Raw genomic sequence first — 20,582 nt, 5'->3', positions numbered from 1 at the left:
AACAACAGGCATCACGTATCTATTTTGGAAGGTACTGGGTTGATCGCCAGAATAAATCTTGCTGATGATCATTGAAGTAATGATGTTAATCCAAAGCTTACTCCTATCACTTGAAGTTGTATATAACTGTTTTTACAACTTTAATTGCTCCCTCTGGATAATAAGGCCATTTCTTTATGATAAAGTAGACCTGATTAGAATAATCTGTTGCCATATATTTCTGAGCATTATATAATATGGGAGTTTTACAAGATTGTGTACTTTCTCTCGTAGGGTTTCGTGTCAGGTATCAGCAGTTTATTTTATATGCATACAAGATCTAAATAGATATTTCTCAGTTGCCTAGTCATACCTAGGCACTGCGTGTATTGGTGTCAAGTGTGAGCAAGATAGATTGGCGCGATGCATCAGTGATAATATGAAGACAAAGTCAAGGCCGAGGAGGAAATCAGACAGCCGAACAACACACACACCTCCCATGTTCCAGTAATGTACGTCAACAGTCTTAACAAAAGTACGTGCATATTAATTCTTGCGATACTACACGCTATTATGATTAGAGTTTGCATTATTGAATTAACGAGAAGGATACCTGCTGATAATCTTTACCTTAGGTTGAATTGAAGTAATATCTGAGGAAGTTGGGTACAGTGTTTACCGCTATGACGTAATTGTTCCCGTGACTGCGCAGTGACAAACGCCATATTGACCTTACTGGCGTCGAGAAGTACTCTTAATTTCCTCCCGATTGTTCCTTCCCCAGGTAAGTGTTGTGGTGCAGGAGGAGCTGTTTACGACACTTAAGATAACAGTGTCATACAGGAATTAGAGGGGATTTTTTTCTCTTGTGATTTGTGGTAAATATGGGTTCTGAAGGGTTGTGACACTTTGTTTTCGAGGTTTCATTCATCAGCTGTTTCTGGTCGTAGGGCAAGACAGGCCTGTATCATTGTGGCGTAGTTGTGTCTCTTTCTTTCCTATGTTGAAATGTCAGGTCATGTCACGTGATGTGGAGAACATGAGTGAACTGCTCAGATATGGTATATAATAAATAACAAAGGCATTGCGTCTCGTGGTGCCTGGTCTTCTGTCATGTAGTAATTTTAAAATGACATGCAAGGTACAGGTACTTGAAATTATGTTATGATGGAATGTGATACATGTCATGGACAACATACGAATGGTAGCCAATGCCTTAGAATTTGATGGCTTGACCAGAGCGAACGTGTTAAAGGGTCGTAAGTGTAGCCTATTCTTTGGAGGACTATATCGCTATGTCAGTCTCTGGTACAGCAACTATGGCCTATGTCAAGTGCCATAACTATTGTGGCTTTTGTCTGTGGGAATGTGTTGTGGTAAATTCCTGCTGTATGGTCATCTTAGATATAACATAGGAAAATGCAAAGTAAGGTAGATTTCTACTGTATGGTCATCTTGGAAAGCAAGGAAGGAGTGATTTAACGCATTTAAAGTGCTGTTGTATTTAGATGTTGAGTTAAGTATGTTCATCATTTCTAATGTTGAGCTTTTAAAAAGTATAATACTAATTGTAGTACTTGCTTTGGAGTTTTATGGTATGCTCAAGTACCCTATCTGTGTAATGAATAATTTCTGTAGCCAGTGCACGTTTTACGGAGGATAAAAGCATTGTGTAGCTCTACAGTGAAAATTGAGTTAGATTATTTTGATAATTCTAGTTGTTCTAAGAGTACGTTGGGTGCATAACATCATGCATTAGGTAGCCTGGCTCCTTGATGAAGACCTCCAGTAGTTGGGGTCATTGTATGAATGTTAAAAGATATTCAACTTTACATTGAAAATTATGATTGACCATGTGCATAACCCCCGACTATATAAAGATACTCTGATCCACATGACGCTCTTACATTATATAGCCAGGTACCCAGCTTCGTAACCTCTTCCTATCTTTAATTGAACTACGTAATGTCGATTCAGTTTAAAAGTACGCAATACACTGGTAAGATATCAATGAAAAACTCGTAAAACCTTTACCAAATACAGGAAGTGAGAGAAGAAATAAATCAGCATTCATTTCATTGATGTAGAGGATTTCATGGTCAGTTGCTGTTTCATATGTTTCTTGACAACTGGTGCCATTTGGGAAGTGCTTAGTCATGGGTGTGATGTATTTTTATTAGAATTTTGAATATTTAAAGTAAATATTGACTGCTAGGGAGGGTAAATGAGGTTTTCATAGGATTTGTTGATTTTTCTACAAGTGAATTACCCACAGTATGTCAACAAACACAGCAGAACAAATGGCTGTTTTTGTTCCAAGATACTTACAATCCTTAACCTTTTCAACCACATCATTATTGATATACAGAGGCAGGTGTACTGATAGTTGTCTACTAAAATCTATAAACTTCTTTTGTGTTCCTCACATTAAGCTGTAAGTAGTTTTTCTTGCACCTTGCATTAAACTGTTCAACTGCCTCTTTATACCCCAAAACATTGTGTAGACAGACTTAACAACAGCTGTGTCATCAGCATATTTAAAGATCCAGCTATTACATCCCTTGCTTTACAGTCACTAATGTATAATGTAAACAAAATCGGTGTTATTTGTGGGGATTCATCGTAGGTAATCATGTTGGAATATGTTTCCAAAGATTTTACAAACTGAAGCCTGTTAGACAAAGATTAATGTATGCATAGTACAATATGAGAATTAGCATTCTTATCTTTAAGTTTTTGCATCGTGATAAGCAGCTGAATGGTATTAAAGACATTTCTAAGATCAACAAGTAGATTTTTGTCGTAGTTTACCTTGCCTGTTTATTCCATCTACGTGACAAAGTACGTAATCGATAACAGATGAAGTAGCATCCTCTACACACCTATTTTCTAGTTATGCAAATGGTAGCTCATCCATGAAATCAAATATTTGTTCACCCACTATCTACTTAACAATATGTTCAAGGGACTTCATGATACAGTAATTGAAATAAGTGCCATAGTCCTATGATCATTATTACAAGTAGGATTTTTTTTCATATGTATGGTTTCCGACATTTTCCATGTTTTAGGTATACAAGACATTAAGTGACTGCCAAAATATTTTACCAAGAATGTTTGAGAGTTGGTGTTGAAAGAGACTCGGTACATTACCACATTTTTTCAAGCCCTGCTGCCTTACCAGTTATTACCATATTTAGGCATTCAGTATCTTCCTTTTTTGATTATAATAGGAGAATCATTTAAGAGCACAGAGACTGACATTTGGTGTTACTTTCTGCAGAAAAATCATGCACCTCAAATATAGCATAAAGCTCCTTTAATTCATTTATATTTATCAATTAAACTTGATCATCACTTCCTTACCACTTATTTTTTCAAGCCCTGCTGCCTTACCAGCTATTACCCTATTTAGGCACTTGGTATCTTCCTTTTTTAATTATGATAGGAGAATCATTTTTAGAGTACAGAGACTGACATATGGTGTTACTCTCTGCAGAAAAATCATGCACATCAAATATAGCAAAAAGCTCCTTTAATTCATTTATATTTATTAATTATACCTGATCGTCATTTCCTATGTCAGTGAGGTAGGCCAGAAAACAGATGAAGAATGGCCCATCAGCTCATATACACATATATTTACATAAATGCCCCTACACACACATACATATATATCCATATCAACATATACACATGCACAGACATATACATATATATATTATTTAATACACATGCACAGACATGTACATATATACTATTTATTTATATTTATCATACTTAGTCGCTGTCTCCCGTGTTAGCGAGGTAGTGCAAGGAAACAGACGAAAGAATGGCCCAACCCACCCACATACATATGTATATACCTAAACGCCCACACGCACATATACATACCTATACACTTCATCGTATGCATACGTATACATACACAGGCATATACATATTTACACGTACATATTTATACTTGCTGTCTTCATCCATTCCTTTCGCCACCCCAGCACACATGAAACAGCACCCCCCTTCCCCCGCGCACTTGATAGCGCTAGTAAAAAACAACAGGGCCACATTCGTTCACACTCAGTCTCTAGCCATCATATGTAATGCACCGAAACCACAGCTCTTGTTCTGCATCCAGGCTCCACAAAACTTTCCATGGTTTACCCCAGATGCTTCACATGCCCCAGTTCAATCCTTTGACAGCATGTCGACCCTGGTATACCACATCGTTCCAATTCACTCTATTCCTTGCACGCCTTTCACCCTCATGTATGTTCAGGCCCCGATTGCTCAAAATCTTTTTCACTCTATCCTTCCACCTCCAATTTGGTCTCCCACTTCTTGTTCCCTCCACCTCTGACGCATATATCTTCTTTGTCAATCTTTTCGCTCATTCTCTCCATGTCACCAAACCATTTCAATACACCCTCTTCTGCTCTTTCAACCACACTCTTTTTATTTCCACACATCTCTTACCCTTTCGTTACTTACTCGATCAAACCACCTCTCACCACATTGTTCTCAAACCTTTTATTTCCAACGCATCCACCTTCCTCCGCACAACCCAATCTATAGCCCATGCCTCACAAGCATATAACATATATGCACATGTACATATTCATATTTGCTTGCCTTCATCCTTTCCTGGTGCTACCCCACCCCACAGGAAATGGCATCGCTATCCCTTTCTTCAGCGAGGTAGCATCAGGAAAACAAACAAAAAAAAGGCCACATTCGTTCAGACTCAGTCTTTAGCTGTCATGTGTAATGCTCTGAAACCACAGCTCCCTATGCACATTCAGGCTCCACAGACTTTTCCATGGTTTTCTCCAGACGTTTCACATTCCCTGTTTCAATCCATTGGCATTATATCGACCCTGGTATACCACATCACTCCAATTCACTGTATTCCTTGCACGCCTCTCACCCTCCATTTTGTTCACCCTCCATTTTGTTCAAGCCTCGATCGTTTAAGATCTTTTTCACTCCATTCTTCCACCTCCAGTTTGGTCTCCTGCTTCTCCTTGTTCCCTTCACCTCTGACACATGTATCCTCTTTGTCAATCTTTCCTCACTCTTTCTCTCTATGTCCATACCATTTCAACACACCATCTTCTGCTCTCTCAACCACACTCTTTTTATTACCACACATCTCTCATATCCTTTCATTACTTACTTGATCAAACCACCTCACACCACATATTGTCCTCAAACATTTCATTTCCAACATATCTACCCTCCTCCATACAACCCTATCTATAGCCCTTGCCTCGCAACTGTATGACATTGTTGGAACTATTATTCCTTTAAGCATACCCGTTTTTGCTCTCTTAAGATATCGTCCTCTCCTTCCACACATTTTTCACTCTCAGAACATTTGCCCCCTCCCCCACCCTGCGACTCACTTCCGCTTCCATGGCTCCATTCGTTGCTAAGTCCACTCCAAGATAACTAAAACACTTCTTTTCCTCCAATTTTTCTCCATTCAAACTTACCTCCCAGTTAACTTTTCCCTCAACCTTACTAAGCCTAATAACCTTGCTCTTATTCACATTTACTCTCAACTTTCTCTTTTCATATACTTTTCCAAAGTCAGTCACCAACTTCTACAGTTTCACACTTGAGTCAGCTACTAGAGCTGTATCATCAGCAAACAACAACAAACTCACTTCCCAGGCTTTCTCATCCCCAGTGGACTGTATGCTTGCTCCTCTCTCCAAAGCTCTTGTATTTACCTCCCTAACCACCCCATCCATAAACAAATTAGACAACCTTGACATCACGCACCCCTGCCACAGACTGACATTCACTGGGAACCAATCATTCTCCACTTTTCCCACTCATATACATGCCTTACATCCTTGGTAAAACTTTTCACAGCTTCTAGCAACTTACCTCCCACACTATATACTCTTAAGACCTTACACAAAGCGTATCTGTCATCCCTATCATGCCTTTTCCAGATCCATAAATGCAACATACAAATCCATCTGTTATTCTAAGAATTTCTCGTCTTCTCGTATATTCTTCAAAGCATACACATGAGCCACACATGCTCTGCCACTTCTGAAACCACACTGCTTTTCCCTAGTCTGATGCTCTGTACGTGTTTTCACCTCAATCAATACCCTCCCATATAATTTCCCAGGAATACTCAACAAACTTATGCCTCTGTGGTTTAAACACTCGACTTTATCTGCTTTGCCTTTGTACAATGGCACTATGCATGCAGGCTCTTCACCATGATCCATACATACATTGAATATCCTTACCAACACATCACCCCCTTTCTTATTGAATTCTACTGCAACACCATCCGAACCTGCAGCCTTGCTGGATTTCATCTTCCTCAAAGCTTTCACTACCTCTTCACTCTTAGCCAAACCATTTTCCCTGGCTCTCTCACTTCATACACCACCTCGACCAAAACACCCTATATCTGCCACTCTGTCATCAAACACATTCAACGAACCTTCAAAATATTCACTCCATCTCCTAACTTCATCACTACCTGTTATTATTTCCCTACTTGCCCCCTTCCCCAATGTTCTCATTTGTTATCTTGCCTTACGCATGTTATTTACCCCCCCTCCAAAACTTTATTTTATTCTCCCTAACATTTAATGATACTCTCTCACCCCAACTCTCATATGCCCTCGTTTTCAACCCTTGCACCTTTCTCTTGACCTCCTGCAGCTTTCTTTTCTACATCTCCTGGTCATTTGCACTCCTTTCTTGCAAGTGTCATCCAAATGTCTCTCTTTTCTCTTTCACTAACAACTTTATTTCTTCATCCCACCATTCTTCCATATCTAATCTCTCATGTAATTCTTCATCCTACCATTCTATCATTTCTAATCTGCCCATCTTCCACCTTTCTCATGCCACATGCATCTTTTGCACATGCCATCACTGCTTCCCCAAATACATCTCATTCCATCTCCCACTCCCCTCATGTCATTTGCTCTCCCCTTTTGCCATTCTACACTCAATCTCTCCTGATACTTCCTCACACAAGTCTCCTTTCTAAGCTCACTCACTCATCATTCTCTTCTCACCAAAAGTTTCTTTTTTGAAAACCTTTACAAATCTTCACCTTCTCCACAAGATAATGATCAGAAATCCCTCCATCTGCCCGTCTCAGCACATTAACATCCAAAAGTCTCTCTTTTACATGCATATCGGTCAACAATTAATCCAGTAATGCCCCTTGAACATCTCTCCTACTCACGTACGTGTGCTTTTACAAATTATTTATGTAAACATAGTAAAGAAACAGTAGAAAGTTAATTAATGACAATTACTCTTATAGGTGGAATATTGACTTGTACATATCTAAAAACCATTAAACATTTGTTGAAGAATGCTGTGGTCCAAGTTAGACATACTTTCTATTACTGTAGTGGAACGTTACAAAAGGACCGAAACTGCTTTCATCATACAACTCATGGTGGACTTTTATCACTTTTATATTAGTGCTTTATTTTTTAAGTTATGCATGTTTATTGGGAAGATCAATATATCTATATATCTTCTAATAGACAGATAAAGAAAATGAATAACATGTAAAAAATATTGTATTCTTTTTCCTAAGTTGAACAAGGGATTTATGTTGTTTCACAATTGACAGGATTTTTTTTGGTTTCACGACATTGATTCTGACAATCATGTATTGCTAAAGAAGTTCATTTTGACAAGCACATATCGCTAAAGAAGCATTTTACTCTGTTGTTTTTGTTAAAAATGAAGGAGGGCATTGAATATTGGGGAATATGTATGGCTAAATGAAATAAAAATACCCAACCTTATCCAAATGTAACCCCTTATGAAGAGTATTTTCCCCCTGGACCCTCAGACCCCATCCATGCATAATGTAACTATTAACCAAATTGGTTGAGCTTATTTTAGATGCTTTTCTATATTTTTATTTATTGATATACAGTGGTGAAGAAAATCTTTTTAAAAGATTTGTTTCATATTTGAATAAATTTTTCAAGTATTTAGATTCGGAGTACATATATTTACCTGGATTGTTTGGCTAAGTTAGAGAAGATACAGTACCAGTGAAATGTACGTAGATAAAGAAGCTTTCCTAATGTGAAATGCAAGTTAGAATTTATACTGGTCAGTACTTTGTAATACAGAATGTTTATGAATTTCATCAGTGTAAATACTGAAATGAAAAAAGTTGGAACTTTTCCAAGTTTTCCATATGATACCTTTTGTTTATTATAGGAGTTATTCTCATGTAAAATATAGGTTATGGGTATTTCTTAGTGCGCAAGGTTTTATAGAGTAGAGTTTGTTCTTGATTTGGCATATATTTTCTTTTTGGGATTTTTTTTTTTAAGTTGGGCAGATGTGGGTTTCATACATTTTTGTCATTAAAAATATTATATGTGTAGAATCGCAATTTCAAGTTTATATCCATATAAAGGGGCCATCTTTTGTTTCTAGTAAGTCAAGCAGATACTACTACTTTTAAGTGGTAGCTTTAGACGAGAACAGTTACTGACACAAGTCCCGTGTGTGGCCGTGAAAACAGTAGATCATGCTGTGAGCCATGATAATGTGTTGATATTATAGATAGAGTTAGCCTTTCATTAGCCACATGTATTGCATGGCTTTTATATTTGTTAGCTTTTGGTGGATGTTGGCTAACATTGAGGGAATTCAATTGAATCTAACAGTTATTTGTTTGATAGCTGTAGTTGTGTTATCAGATGTGGTATTTAGATGATATGCTGTCAGATCTGGTAATATTTGAATGCCCCATTGTCGTTGTTATCTGATATTCTCTTGTGATGGTTACAAAATTATGAGCTTTCATTTATCTGGGTACAGGAAAGACTTATGTAAGTGGGATTATATTTTAATTTTTTTTTTTTTCCTATATTATATGACAGCATGAGCCCATGTATCTTTTAAATGGTAGCCTTTGCATATAAGGCATGTATAAAAGAAAATAGTTATATTGTGTAAAAGTCTTTGTCGAGTGGGTGGCAAAGCAGATAGTCTTGTAAAGAAAAAATGTAGAGTGGGCGACAAAGTAGATAGCCTTGTAAAAAAAAAAAAGATGTAGAGTGGGTGACAAAGTAGATAGCTTTGCAGAAAGCAGAGTAATCTAGCTACATCACGTGAATGTTTTCCTGTATGCAGGGAAGTCAGAATTTCACAAAAAACGAGATAAATGTAAGATGGAATGGAAGTGTCTGAAAGTATACAGATAAGAAAAGGGATAATAAGCCATATGTGTCTTCTGATAGTCAAAGAAAATTGGGTTACATTAAAGGATGTAAGAGTGGTTTGCATTCCAACAACTTGGTTGTCAGTATGATTCTAGTAATAGTGATGTGCTGGTTGTCATTGTGATTGTAGTAATAGTGATGTGCTGAAAGTTTTAAGCCCAGTGTAAACATAATCACGTACTTAGCATAATTGTTTGCATATGCACAGAGCATTGCTGTGTTTATGAATGATAGATGCAGACTTGTAGTAGCATGCATATTCTTTAAACTTGTGGTTTTACATTCAACTAAGTATGTTTGTCTATTGACTTGGAAGAGACTGTTCTCAAATGTGTCTTTCATCAGTAACTCTGCCATCACATGGTATTCTCTAGCGAGGGGATGTTCATTTATACAGTGCATATGCAAAAAAATTTTGTAGACTGTCCAAAAGTTACATTAGGGTGATTTTTCTACAGCATTTTCATCTATTCTTGTCTGCATACTCTGTAGCACTTTAGCCTTTTATTTTAAATTTGTATGATTCTTATTAACTTATTGTTTTTACTTGGAATTATACATCAAGAAGAAAAGGTCAAGTAAATAAGTATACTTAAGAGGTGAAAGCCATAGTCTTGTCTTTTTCCTTGATTCACCACCTGTTGGAGTTGGAGTTATATTACTGGTGTACATTTATGACTAGGGGCATGTCTCATTGGTTTGAGCTTCTGATTTGTGTGTGAGCCACCCTCATAGTGATGTTTGGTTATTTGTGAAGACAGCAGAAAGATGGATAAGGATAGGGTTGTCTAATTCTGGTTTGGTATCTTTTGGGCTTATTAGTGAGAGAAATAGTTTATTGGGAATGCTAGTTACCTGTTGTGGTGGAAATTTTTGTCTGCTGAGATTTTTTCATGAATACAGTACTTGGAGTATTGTGCCTAAGGAATGTCTTGGTCATATCTGTAGATAGAGTCTACTGACTAACAAACGCGTACTATAAATATTACATATTTTTTCGAGAATTGGCTGAAGTAGTGATGGATTTCATAGCATTACTCATCATTGAAGTTATAGTATTCATGCAGTTAATGTACCAGAAGAATTGTCATCTTAACTGATATTAGCTGAGTTGTATTAGTTTTTTTTCTTACAGCACAGAATGGCATCTCGCAAGAAGATTCTTTTGAAGGTGATTATCTTGGGGGACTCAGGAGTTGGAAAGACATCTCTCATGAACCAATTTGTCAACAAAAAGTTTAGCAATCAGTATAAGGCAACCATTGGAGCAGACTTCCTCACCAAAGAAGTGATGGTGGATGACCGACTTGTTACTATGCAGGTAAGTCATAATTAATCTCTGGAAAGGGCATTGATTCACTAAGACAGATAAGTAGGAAAACCTTTGAAGAACTTTTATGAAAATTTTTGATAGTATTTAATTGTGCAACCTTGCATGAATGTTGAAGGATGGTTTTGATGAGTTGCCTCTTCTTTTTGGGATTTTCTTTTATCATTAAAGTTTTTGTACAGTGAAGGCCGTTAGCATCCGCTAAACAGTTATATTTAAATTGCAGATCTGGGACACAGCTGGGCAAGAAAGATTCCAGTCATTAGGTGTTGCATTTTACCGTGGGGCAGACTGCTGTGTTCTATGTTATGACGTTACATCGCCCAACTCCTTCAAATCCCTTGACTCATGGCGGGATGAATTTCTAATTCAGGCGTCACCACGGGATCCTGACCATTTCCCATTTGTTGTTCTTGGAAATAAGATTGATCTAGAGAACAGGGCGGTAAGTTGAATCTGGTATTTTACAACAGTATTGGTAGTAATAGTTCCTTTATTGGAGGAAGGTTTAGAAAGATGAAAAACTTTTAGCTTTTGTAAATTTAGAAAAAGCATAATGTATCGACAGGAAAGGACTAGAATGTCTGTTTAAGGCTTTCAGTAGCTTTTATGATGGAAAGACACTTGTGAAAGGTTTTTGTTAACATGTTTCAGAGCCTTGTGTAATGCACTGAAACCACAGCTCCCTTTCCACATCCAGGCCCCACCAAACTTTCCATGGTTTACCCCAGACGCTTCATATACCCTGGTTCAATCCATTGACAGTAGGTCGACCCAGTATACCACATCGTTCCAATTCACTGTATTCCTTGCACGCCTTTCACCCTCTTGTATGTTCAGGCCCCGATCGCTCAAAAAATTTTTCATTCCATCCTTCCACCTCCAATTTGGTCTGCCACATCTCCTCGTTCCCTCCACCTGTAACAAATATATCCTCTTTGTCAATCTTTCTGTACTCATTCTCTCCATGTGACCAAACCATTTTAATACACCCTCTTCTGCTTTCTCAACTACACTCTTTTTATTACTACACATCTTTACTCTTACACTGCTTACTTGATCAAACCACCTCACACCACATATTGTCCCCAAACATTTCATTTCCAACACTTCCCCCCCTCCTCACAACCCTATCTGTAGCCCATGCCTCGCAACCATATAACATTGTTGGAACCACTATTCCTTCAAACATACCCATTTTTGCTCTCAGAGATAACGTTCTCACCTTCCACACATTCTTCAATGCTCCCAGGACATATGCCCCCTTCCCCACCCTGTGACTTACTTTCGCTTCCTTGGTTCCATCCGCTGCTAAATCCTACTGAACCTAATTACCTTGCTCTTATTCACATTTACTTGCAGCTTTCTTCTTTCACACACTTGACCAAACTGTCACCAACTTCTGCAGTTTCTTACCTGAATCAGCCATCAGTGCTGTATCATCAGCGAACAACAACTAACTCACTTCCCTAAGCCCTCTCATCCTCAACAGACTGCATACTTGTCGATCTCCAAAACTCTTGCATTCACCTCCCAAACCACCCCATCCATAAACAAATTAACAACCCTGGAGACATCACGCACCCCTGCCACAAACCAATATTAACTGGGAACCAGTCATTTTCCTCTCTTCCTACTCGTACCAATGCCTTACATCCTTGATAAAAACTTTTCACGAATGTGGCCTTTGTTGTCTTTTCCTAGCGCTACCTTGTGGGCATGGGGGGAGGGGGGGGCTGTTTTTCATGTGTGGCGGGGTGGCGATGGGAATGGATGAAGGAAGCAAGTATGAATATGTACATGTTTATATATGTTTATGTCTGTGTATGTATGCTGCCTTGATAAAACAGGAGACAGTGACTAATTGTTATAAATAATGATAATTTAAAAGTGATTTTGAGTTATGACCAGTATTGATGACTTTGGAAGTGTTTAAGTGCAAGGGATAAGTATTTTGTGAAGCATAAATGTGGAAAATGTGACAGAAGGTTTGTGTGTGTGTGTTATAGAAAAAAATAGAACGGATAGAATAAAGATGCATAAGAGAAACTTTATAGGGATACACTTTGAAGGAAGTGTAGCAGATAGTAGTATGCTAAACGTCTAGGTTGTGAAGAGATGAGATGCATATCAGCTTCTTTTATTGTTATTATAAAAAAGAGGTGGAGGTCTGTATCCAAGGGTAGAAGCATGGATGAAAATGATTAAAAGCTCTGAATAATTAAGAATGGAATTTTTGTAAGACTACTTTTCAGCACATAGAACATGAATCTACTGAGAGATTGTTTGCAGGTGGTGCATCCCATAGAGCTTGGAGTAATATATATATATATATATATATATATATATATATATATATATATATATATATATATATATATATTAAAAAAAGGGGGTGACTGTATTGTTGACTGGTTGGTAAGGTTATTTAATGTATGTATGACTCACGGTGAGGTGCCTGAGGATTGGCGGAATGCGTGCATAGTGCCATTGTACAAAGGCAAAGGGGATAAGAGTGAGTGCTCAAATTACAGAGGTATAAGTTTGTTGAGTATTCCTGGTAAATTATATGGGAGGGTATTGATTGAGAGGGTGAAGGCATGTACAGAGCATCAGATTGGGGAAGAGCAGTGTGGTTTCAGAAATGGTAGAGGATGTGTGGATCAGGTGTTTGCTTTGAAGAATGTATGTGAGAAATACTTAGAAAAGCAAATGGATTTGTATGTAGCATTTATGGATCTGGAGAAGGCATATGATAGAGTTGATAGAGATGCTCTGTGGAAGGTATTAAGAATATATGGTGTGGGAGGCGAGTTGTTAGAAGCAGTGAAAAGTTTTTATCGAGGATGTAAGGCATGTGTACGTGTAGGAAGAGAGGAAAGTGATTGGTTCTCAGTGAATGTAGGTTTGCGGCAGGGGTGTGTGATGTGTCCATGGTTGTTTAATTTGTTTATGGATGGGGTTGTTAGGGAGGTGAATGCATGTATATACATGTGTATGTGGATGGGTTGGGCCATTCTTTTGTCTGTATCATTGCGCTACCTTGCTAATGCGGGCGACAGCGCCCAAGTCATATAAACAAATGAATAAATAAATAAATAAATATATGTGTATGCGAGTGGATGGGCCATTCTTCATCTGTTCCATAGTGCTATCTCGCGGATGCAGGAAACAGTGATTACATATGATAGATGAATAAATATTATTATTATTGTCATTATTATTGTGAGAATAATTACTTTTTATTTTTTTATTTTTTTCATACTTGATCACTGTTTCTGGCATTAGCAAGGTAGTGCCAGGAAACAGATGAAGAAAGATGTATCCACTCACATAACATATATATATGTACATATATGCTTATACTCGTGCAGTCTACCATAGAAATTCATGGAGATCCAACACGTGGGGAATGGGTACTGGTCTGGTAACGGTGAAAAATCTCTGCCAAATGTACGATAACTGTAATGTTGCCCAACCTACAAGGAGCCCCTACACTGCATGAGGTTCACACACGCTCCTAATGTAATGTATGATGGAAAAGAAGTTCCGAGTTTTTTCTTCTGTCAGTGTGTTACGTATGTTTCAGCTGACAAGTAAAATGCAGTAGAGTACTTACAGCATCTCCTGCATATGTTGCACAATCCAGCACCAATTCCTCTCCTGGCCCTGCTCCCATGTGTTCACCATCAGTCCCTAGCAGTTTTCAATGGGATTCATGTCACATCCCTTTGACGGCCTGTCCAGTAGCTCAGTGATCAGTTGCTCAGAAAACCATTGGCAAACAATACCTGCTCTATGGATAGGGCTATTGACCTAAAACAAAATAAAAGAAAGGAAAACACAAAAATACCATATACTTGTATATAGTTATGTAAGTTATGTTGCATCAGGCAGTCACTGCCAGAGGGTTGTAAGTGACAAATAACACCATCAGAGATGAATGCAGGTTAAAGGCATGATACACTAGGGGAGTGGAAATTTTGAGTACTGGTCATTTCAAATACCATTGCAGGTTTCATAAGCATACTCCCAATATTAATGAAATCGTATGATTGATGCTTCCGTAACTGACATTAAACTTTAGGATAATAGCAACTCTAGTAAGGTTAATATTCTCAGTGTGAGTATTCTTTCTAAAGTAAAGCATTTTCTGTGTTAAAATTTACTGTAGATGATAGTGTATTCACATCCCATGAGATGTGGGATGGACAACAATATTATTGATGGATGGTTGCAATTACTGATTACCGTGTTTGTTCACCATAGATGATGGGATAGTAGCGCATATGTAGGGACATGTCTTTTGCAGTGGGTTAGAACTTTGGTGGACTAAATTGTAGATTTCTGTGAATGATAGTGTTTGGTGTGTTTCAACAAACATGATGGAGGACAACACTGATGGGGTGTGGGATGAGGAAGAAGGGGCATACTATCCTTTCTGAGTAGGATAGAGCCATGGCATGAGCTGAGGGTAGCACCACTTCTTCCAGTGTCTAAATATACTTTGCAGTGAAGCGCCTTTCAGTATCGGCCAGTTCCCCTATCCCATATAAATGAAGCCTTCCCCAGATCTTGCAGGTGATGTGACTGCTTCTGGAAACTTCATAGATATTCTCTAGAGCATATCTTGTCTCATTTGCATGCTAGCAATGTTGCCTCCTGTGGGTGCTGGATGAATAGGCTTTTTCATGCCTTTCACCCTCTTATATGCTCAGGCCTCAGTTGCTCACAAGCTTTTTTTTTTACTCCATCCTTCTGTCTCAAATTTGGTCTGTCAGTTCTCTTTTTTCCCTTCACTTCTGACACATATATCCTCTTTGTCAGCCTTTCCTCACCCATTCTCTCCATATGTCCAGACCATTTCAACACACCTTTTTCTGCTCTGGGTACCACGTATCTCTCTTCCCCTTGCATTACTTACTCGATCAAACCTCCTCACACCACATATTGTCCTCACACATTTCGTTTCCAACAAATCCACCCTCTGCACAACCCTATTTATAGCTCATACCTTGCAACCTTATGATATTGTTGGAACTACTATCTCTTCAAACACACCCAATTTTGCCCTACAAGATAATGTTCTCTCCACTTATTCTTCAGTGCACTCAGAATCGTCAACCCTCCCCATGCTACGACTCACTTCCGTTTGTATGGTTTCATTCGCCACCAAGTTCACTTCCAGATATCTAAAGCACTTCCTCCAATTTTTCTCCATCCACATTTATATGCCAAATAACTTGTCCCTCAACCCTGTTGAACCTGATGACCTTGCTTTTATTTGTATTTGTTCTCATCTTCCTCCTTTCACTCACACTTCCAGACTTAGTCACTAACTTGTTCAGTTTCTCTCAAATTAGCCACTAGCGCTGTATCATCGGCAAACAACAACTGTTCCCAGGCCATTTCATCCCCCACAGACTGCATATTTACTTCTCTCTTTCCAAGATTTGTTGCATTTACCTCCCTCACCACCCCATCCATAAACACATTAAAGAACCATGATGACTTCACACACCCCTGCTGTGGACCAACCTTCACTGGGAACCATGCACCTCAATTATATGCTCAAACTGCCATATTACTTACCTTTGCATTTAAATCACCCATCACTAATACCCAGTCTCGTACACCAAAACTGCTGACATACTCACTCGGTCCCAAAACATTTGCCTCATGCTCTTTTCTTCTCATGTACAGGTGCAGAAGCATCAACAGTCACCCATTTCTCAACATCCACTAAAGTTTTACCCAGATCAGTTTACTTTCTTACACTGTAATGCATTCTCCCACAACTCCTGACTTTACTCCTAAGATATTTCCAAACATCCAGGTTTTTTCCCTCAAACATACTACCTAATTCTCCTCTCTTCTCAACTTGGTTATATCCACACATAAAAGAAGAACGGGAGGGTTTCCAGCCACTCTGCTCCTGCCCACTTTAATCTCCTTCTATGACATGCAGGTAATACAGAGTTAGAATTCTTTCTCCCCTACCTCATGGATTATCATGATTATTATACAATCCAAGACCCCTTGTATGGGGCTCCTGTTGTTTTGAGGCTCCATAACATTAGGAGCAGGGAAGTGATAGACTCTTTTGGAGTGAGAAGGCCCTTGACAAGACTATTTTTTCCATCCATTGTCAAATGTACAGCCTTTCCAAAGTTGACTTCTCACTTCTATAAACAGAGTCCAGTAACTCAGTCACATAGAAAGATGGAGACATTTTTAGGTGCATGCAATGATTCCAGGATAATTATTTTGCTGTGAGTGAGTCAAAGCTAATTACAAACAAATAGATTACTCACAAAGGTAAGGTTTAACAGGATATGAATCAGTTTGATAACCACAGTGCCAAACCTTTGATTCTGTATTCTTTTACTTCAGGTGTCCGCAAAGCGAGCACAACAGTGGTGTCATAGTAAAAATGAGGTAAGTACATCAATAGAATTAGAAATTTCGCAACCCAAGAGGAGATTATTATTATTAATTTTCCCTTCTGGTGCTTGACTCTTTAATAGGCATTATTGATTTTAAGGCTTGCATGCATGAAAAGTTTAGAAAACTTGGATGATCAAATAATTCATCCTAAACTCTTGTAAGATCCTGTGTTATGTCAAGAATTTGGTTGTTGGGACATGTCATCCTTTGCTAGGCAGTCAGTATGATGCTCATGCCTTTTAATTTAGACATTTGTATTTGAGGTCATGCATTTAAGCCTGAACATAAAAATTGGATTTTTTTCCCCCTTTATATATTTGCTATTACCTGTTATTGAGATAGCATTCAAGAACAGCTGACATAGCCTTTAGAGGGACAACTCCTCACTTGGCCCCCTTCTTTTGGAATGGTAAAACTGGAGGAGAGGTTTTCCAGATGAATATGAATATCAAAAATTATTGTATCTTGTCGTTTATCCTCGCATATCATTAGTATCTCGTAGAAAAAAAATGTAGGAAAGAGTCAGACAAGGATTATTTCAAAGGGTTGGTTGTTCTAATGCAACCTTGTTAAGGTAGGAAATAGCAAACAGGTATGAACAAAAATAGTTAAAATAATACTTGTTTTTTGGGAGTAATGAATTAAAAAGCTATATTGTGATCTTTAGTGGCACAAATATTTTGGATGTTCTCTAAGTTTTTTATCTGTGTACAATTGAGATTTCCAGTTTGTCAAATTTTAAATTTCAATCTAGTTCTAACAGCTCATTAATATGACTATTCCTTTTAACATAAGTTGTATCTTTCAGGTTCCTTATTTCGAGACCAGTGCAAAAGAGGCCATTAATGTTGAGCTGGCATTCCAAACGATTGCCCGTAATGCACTGGCTCAGGAATCTGAGGTTGAACTTTACAATGAATTTCCTGACCAGATAAAACTGACAAATGACAACAAGGCTAAGCAAGATGCATGTTCTTGCTAATGATCACTAATGGTAAGATGTGAAACAGTTTTTTCAGTCGTATTTTTCATAGTCACACCTGATTGAAGAAACAATATTCAGGATTAAGTTTTGTGGCAGTTTGAGTACTTTGTGGAGAGGGAAAACTGCTATAGAATGAAGAAACAAAAGTTGTTTGATGAGAGTTTGCGAATATAATGTTTGTAAGGGTGGTGGTGATTGTTCTTAGAGCCCAAGGATCCCTTTACCTGTATTGGGAATTTTCGGGATAAGACTTCACATTTATATTCCTTTTTATCCACTAAAGATGATACAGCCTCACAGGAGATGACTTTTCACTTGTGTTGCCACCACATGGTATAGTCCAGTAACACTACAATAAAGGTACATTATTTAAGATTGTAAATGTAGAATGTGTTTGGTGTGGTTAAGAAAGAAGTTTTGTTGAAAATATGAGTACATGGGAGAAAAACACTTGGAGCAGAACGGTTTTTATCAAGAGTAAGGCATGTGTGCATCTCAGAAGGGATGAGGATGAGTAGCTGCAATGAAGGTGGGTATGCATTAAGAGTGTGTGATGTCACCATGGCTGTTTAATTTGTTTATGAAGGTAAATGTGAAGGTCATGGAGAGGTGCAGGTCTGCAGTCTTTATGGGGTCTGGTGCTGGGAAAGTGTGTGAATTGCTGTTTATAGATAAATTATCTCTAGTGGCAAACTCAAGTGAGAACTGTGGAAGCTGAAGAATGAGTTAAGGAAGATGTGTGATCAAAACTAAGGTGTAATATGTGTGATATGGGAAAAAAGACAGATTAGTTTGAATGCGAGAGTTTGAATAGAGAGAACCTGGAGAAAGTGGTGTTTTAGATACCCGAGATGGGACATGCTAACAAAAGAAACTTCAGGAGCTGAAATAAACCATGGAGTGGGGGTGGGGGAGTTTTGAGTGCAATATAGTGTGTGGAAAGAGGAATCAAAGGATTGGTGAGCAAATGCTTCCAGATGGATTTCATGGCTTGCATATTGAGGGTTGTCATTGGTTTGTGGCTCATTTTTTAGATCTTTCATGAGTATGATTGTTGATTGTTTTCTGGAAGAAGAGATACAAGTCAAAAGTGCTTCATGTGCCAAGGCTGGGGTGGTGCAGGAAGTGTGAATTTGCTCTTACTTGTGCCACAGTTGGTTGCTGTTGGTTCTGTGGATAATTGTGTTAAGGAAGGTTTGCCTTTCAGTGAATAGTTCAATGATAGTCATGGTTACGGTTTAGGTTTGGTCTTTGATTTGTGTAGATGGTGAGTGATTTTGTTGTAGCTAGCTTTATTTAATGAAGCTTTGGAGCTAGGATTCCATGTACTGTGCGAGATCTGGCCAAACTGCTCCCCCTTCTTTTTTTTTTTTTATTTTGTGGTTTGGATAGGTCAGGTGTAGAATTATCTGAAAGTAGATTGGATAGGTCAAGTGTAGAATTATCTGAAAGTAGGTTGGGTAGGTCAGGTGTAGAATTATATGAAAGTAGATTGGATAGGTCAAGTGTAGAATTATCTGAAAGTAGATTGGATAGGTCAAGTGTAGAATTATCTGAAAGTAGATTGGATAGGTCAAGTGTAGAATTATCTGAAAGTAGATTGGATAGGTCAAGTGTAGAATTATCTGAAAGTAGATTGGATAGGTCAAGTGTAGAATTATCTGAAAGTAGATTGGATAGGTCAAGTGTAGAATTATCTGAAAGTAGATTGGATAGGTCAAGTGTAGAATTATCTGAAAGTAGATTGGATAGGTCAAGTGTAGAATTATCTGAAAGTAGATTGGATAGGTCAAGTGTAGAATTATCTGAAAGTAGATTGGATAGGTCAAGTGTAGAATTATCTGAAAGTAGATTGGATAGGTCAAGTGTAGAATTATCTGAAAGTAGATTGGATAGGTCAAGTGTAGAATTATCTGAAAGTAGATTGGATAGGTCAAGTGTAGAATTATCTGAAAGTAGATTGGATAGGTCAAGTGTAGAATTATCTGAAAGTAGATTGGATAGGTCAAGTGTAGAATTATCTGAAAGTAGATTGGATAGGTCAAGTGTAGAATTATCTGAAAGTAGATTGGATAGGTCAAGTGTAGAATTATCTGAAAGTAGATTGGATAGGTCAAGTGTAGAATTATCTGAAAGTAGATTGGATAGGTCAAGTGTAGAATTATCTGAAAGTAGATTGGATAGGTCAAGTGTAGAATTATCTGAAAGTAGATTGGATAGGTCAAGTGTAGAATTATCTGAAAGTAGATTGGATAGGTCAAGTGTAGAATTATCTGAAAGTAGATTGGATAGGTCAAGTGTAGAATTATCTGAAAGTAGATTGGATAGGTCAAGTGTAGAATTATCTGAAAGTAGATTGGATAGGTCAAGTGTAGAATTATCTGAAAGTAGATTGGATAGGTCAAGTGTAGAATTATCTGAAAGTAGATTGGATAGGTCAAGTGTAGAATTATCTGAAAGTAGATTGGATAGGTCAAGTGTAGAATTATCTGAAAGTAGATTGGATAGGTCAAGTGTAGAATTATCTGAAAGTAGATTGGATAGGTCAAGTGTAGAATTATCTGAAAGTAGATTGGATAGGTCAAGTGTAGAATTA

General features: G+C 37.9%; 1 protein-coding gene across 2 annotated transcripts; it reads left to right on the top strand.

Moving 5' to 3' along the window:
* The first annotated feature begins 624 nt into the window (after positions 1-624).
* Positions 625-18,027, top strand: Rab7 (RAS oncogene family member Rab7). Of its 2 annotated transcripts, none has more exons than XM_071676535.1 (5): positions 625-763; positions 10,360-10,545; positions 10,781-10,999; positions 16,948-16,992; positions 17,810-18,026. In XM_071676535.1, the coding sequence occupies exons 2-5, from the start codon at positions 10,366-10,368 to the stop codon at positions 17,981-17,983; spliced, it is 618 nt and encodes a 205-aa protein (XP_071532636.1). In that variant the 5' UTR covers positions 625-763; positions 10,360-10,365; the 3' UTR covers positions 17,984-18,026. The 2 variants fall into 2 exon arrangements, with proteins under 2 accessions (XP_071532636.1, XP_071532637.1); XM_071676536.1 differs by having other exon boundaries at positions 647-763; positions 10,345-10,545; positions 17,810-18,027.
* The last annotated feature ends 2,555 nt before the right edge of the window (positions 18,028-20,582 follow it).

The sequence above is a fragment of the Panulirus ornatus genome, chromosome 23 (assembly GCF_036320965.1).
Source record: "Panulirus ornatus isolate Po-2019 chromosome 23, ASM3632096v1, whole genome shotgun sequence".
Taxonomy (NCBI): Eukaryota; Metazoa; Arthropoda; class Malacostraca; order Decapoda; family Palinuridae; genus Panulirus; species Panulirus ornatus.
Note: the sequence above shows the minus strand (reverse complement) of the source record. Positions and strands in the feature narration are given on the sequence as shown.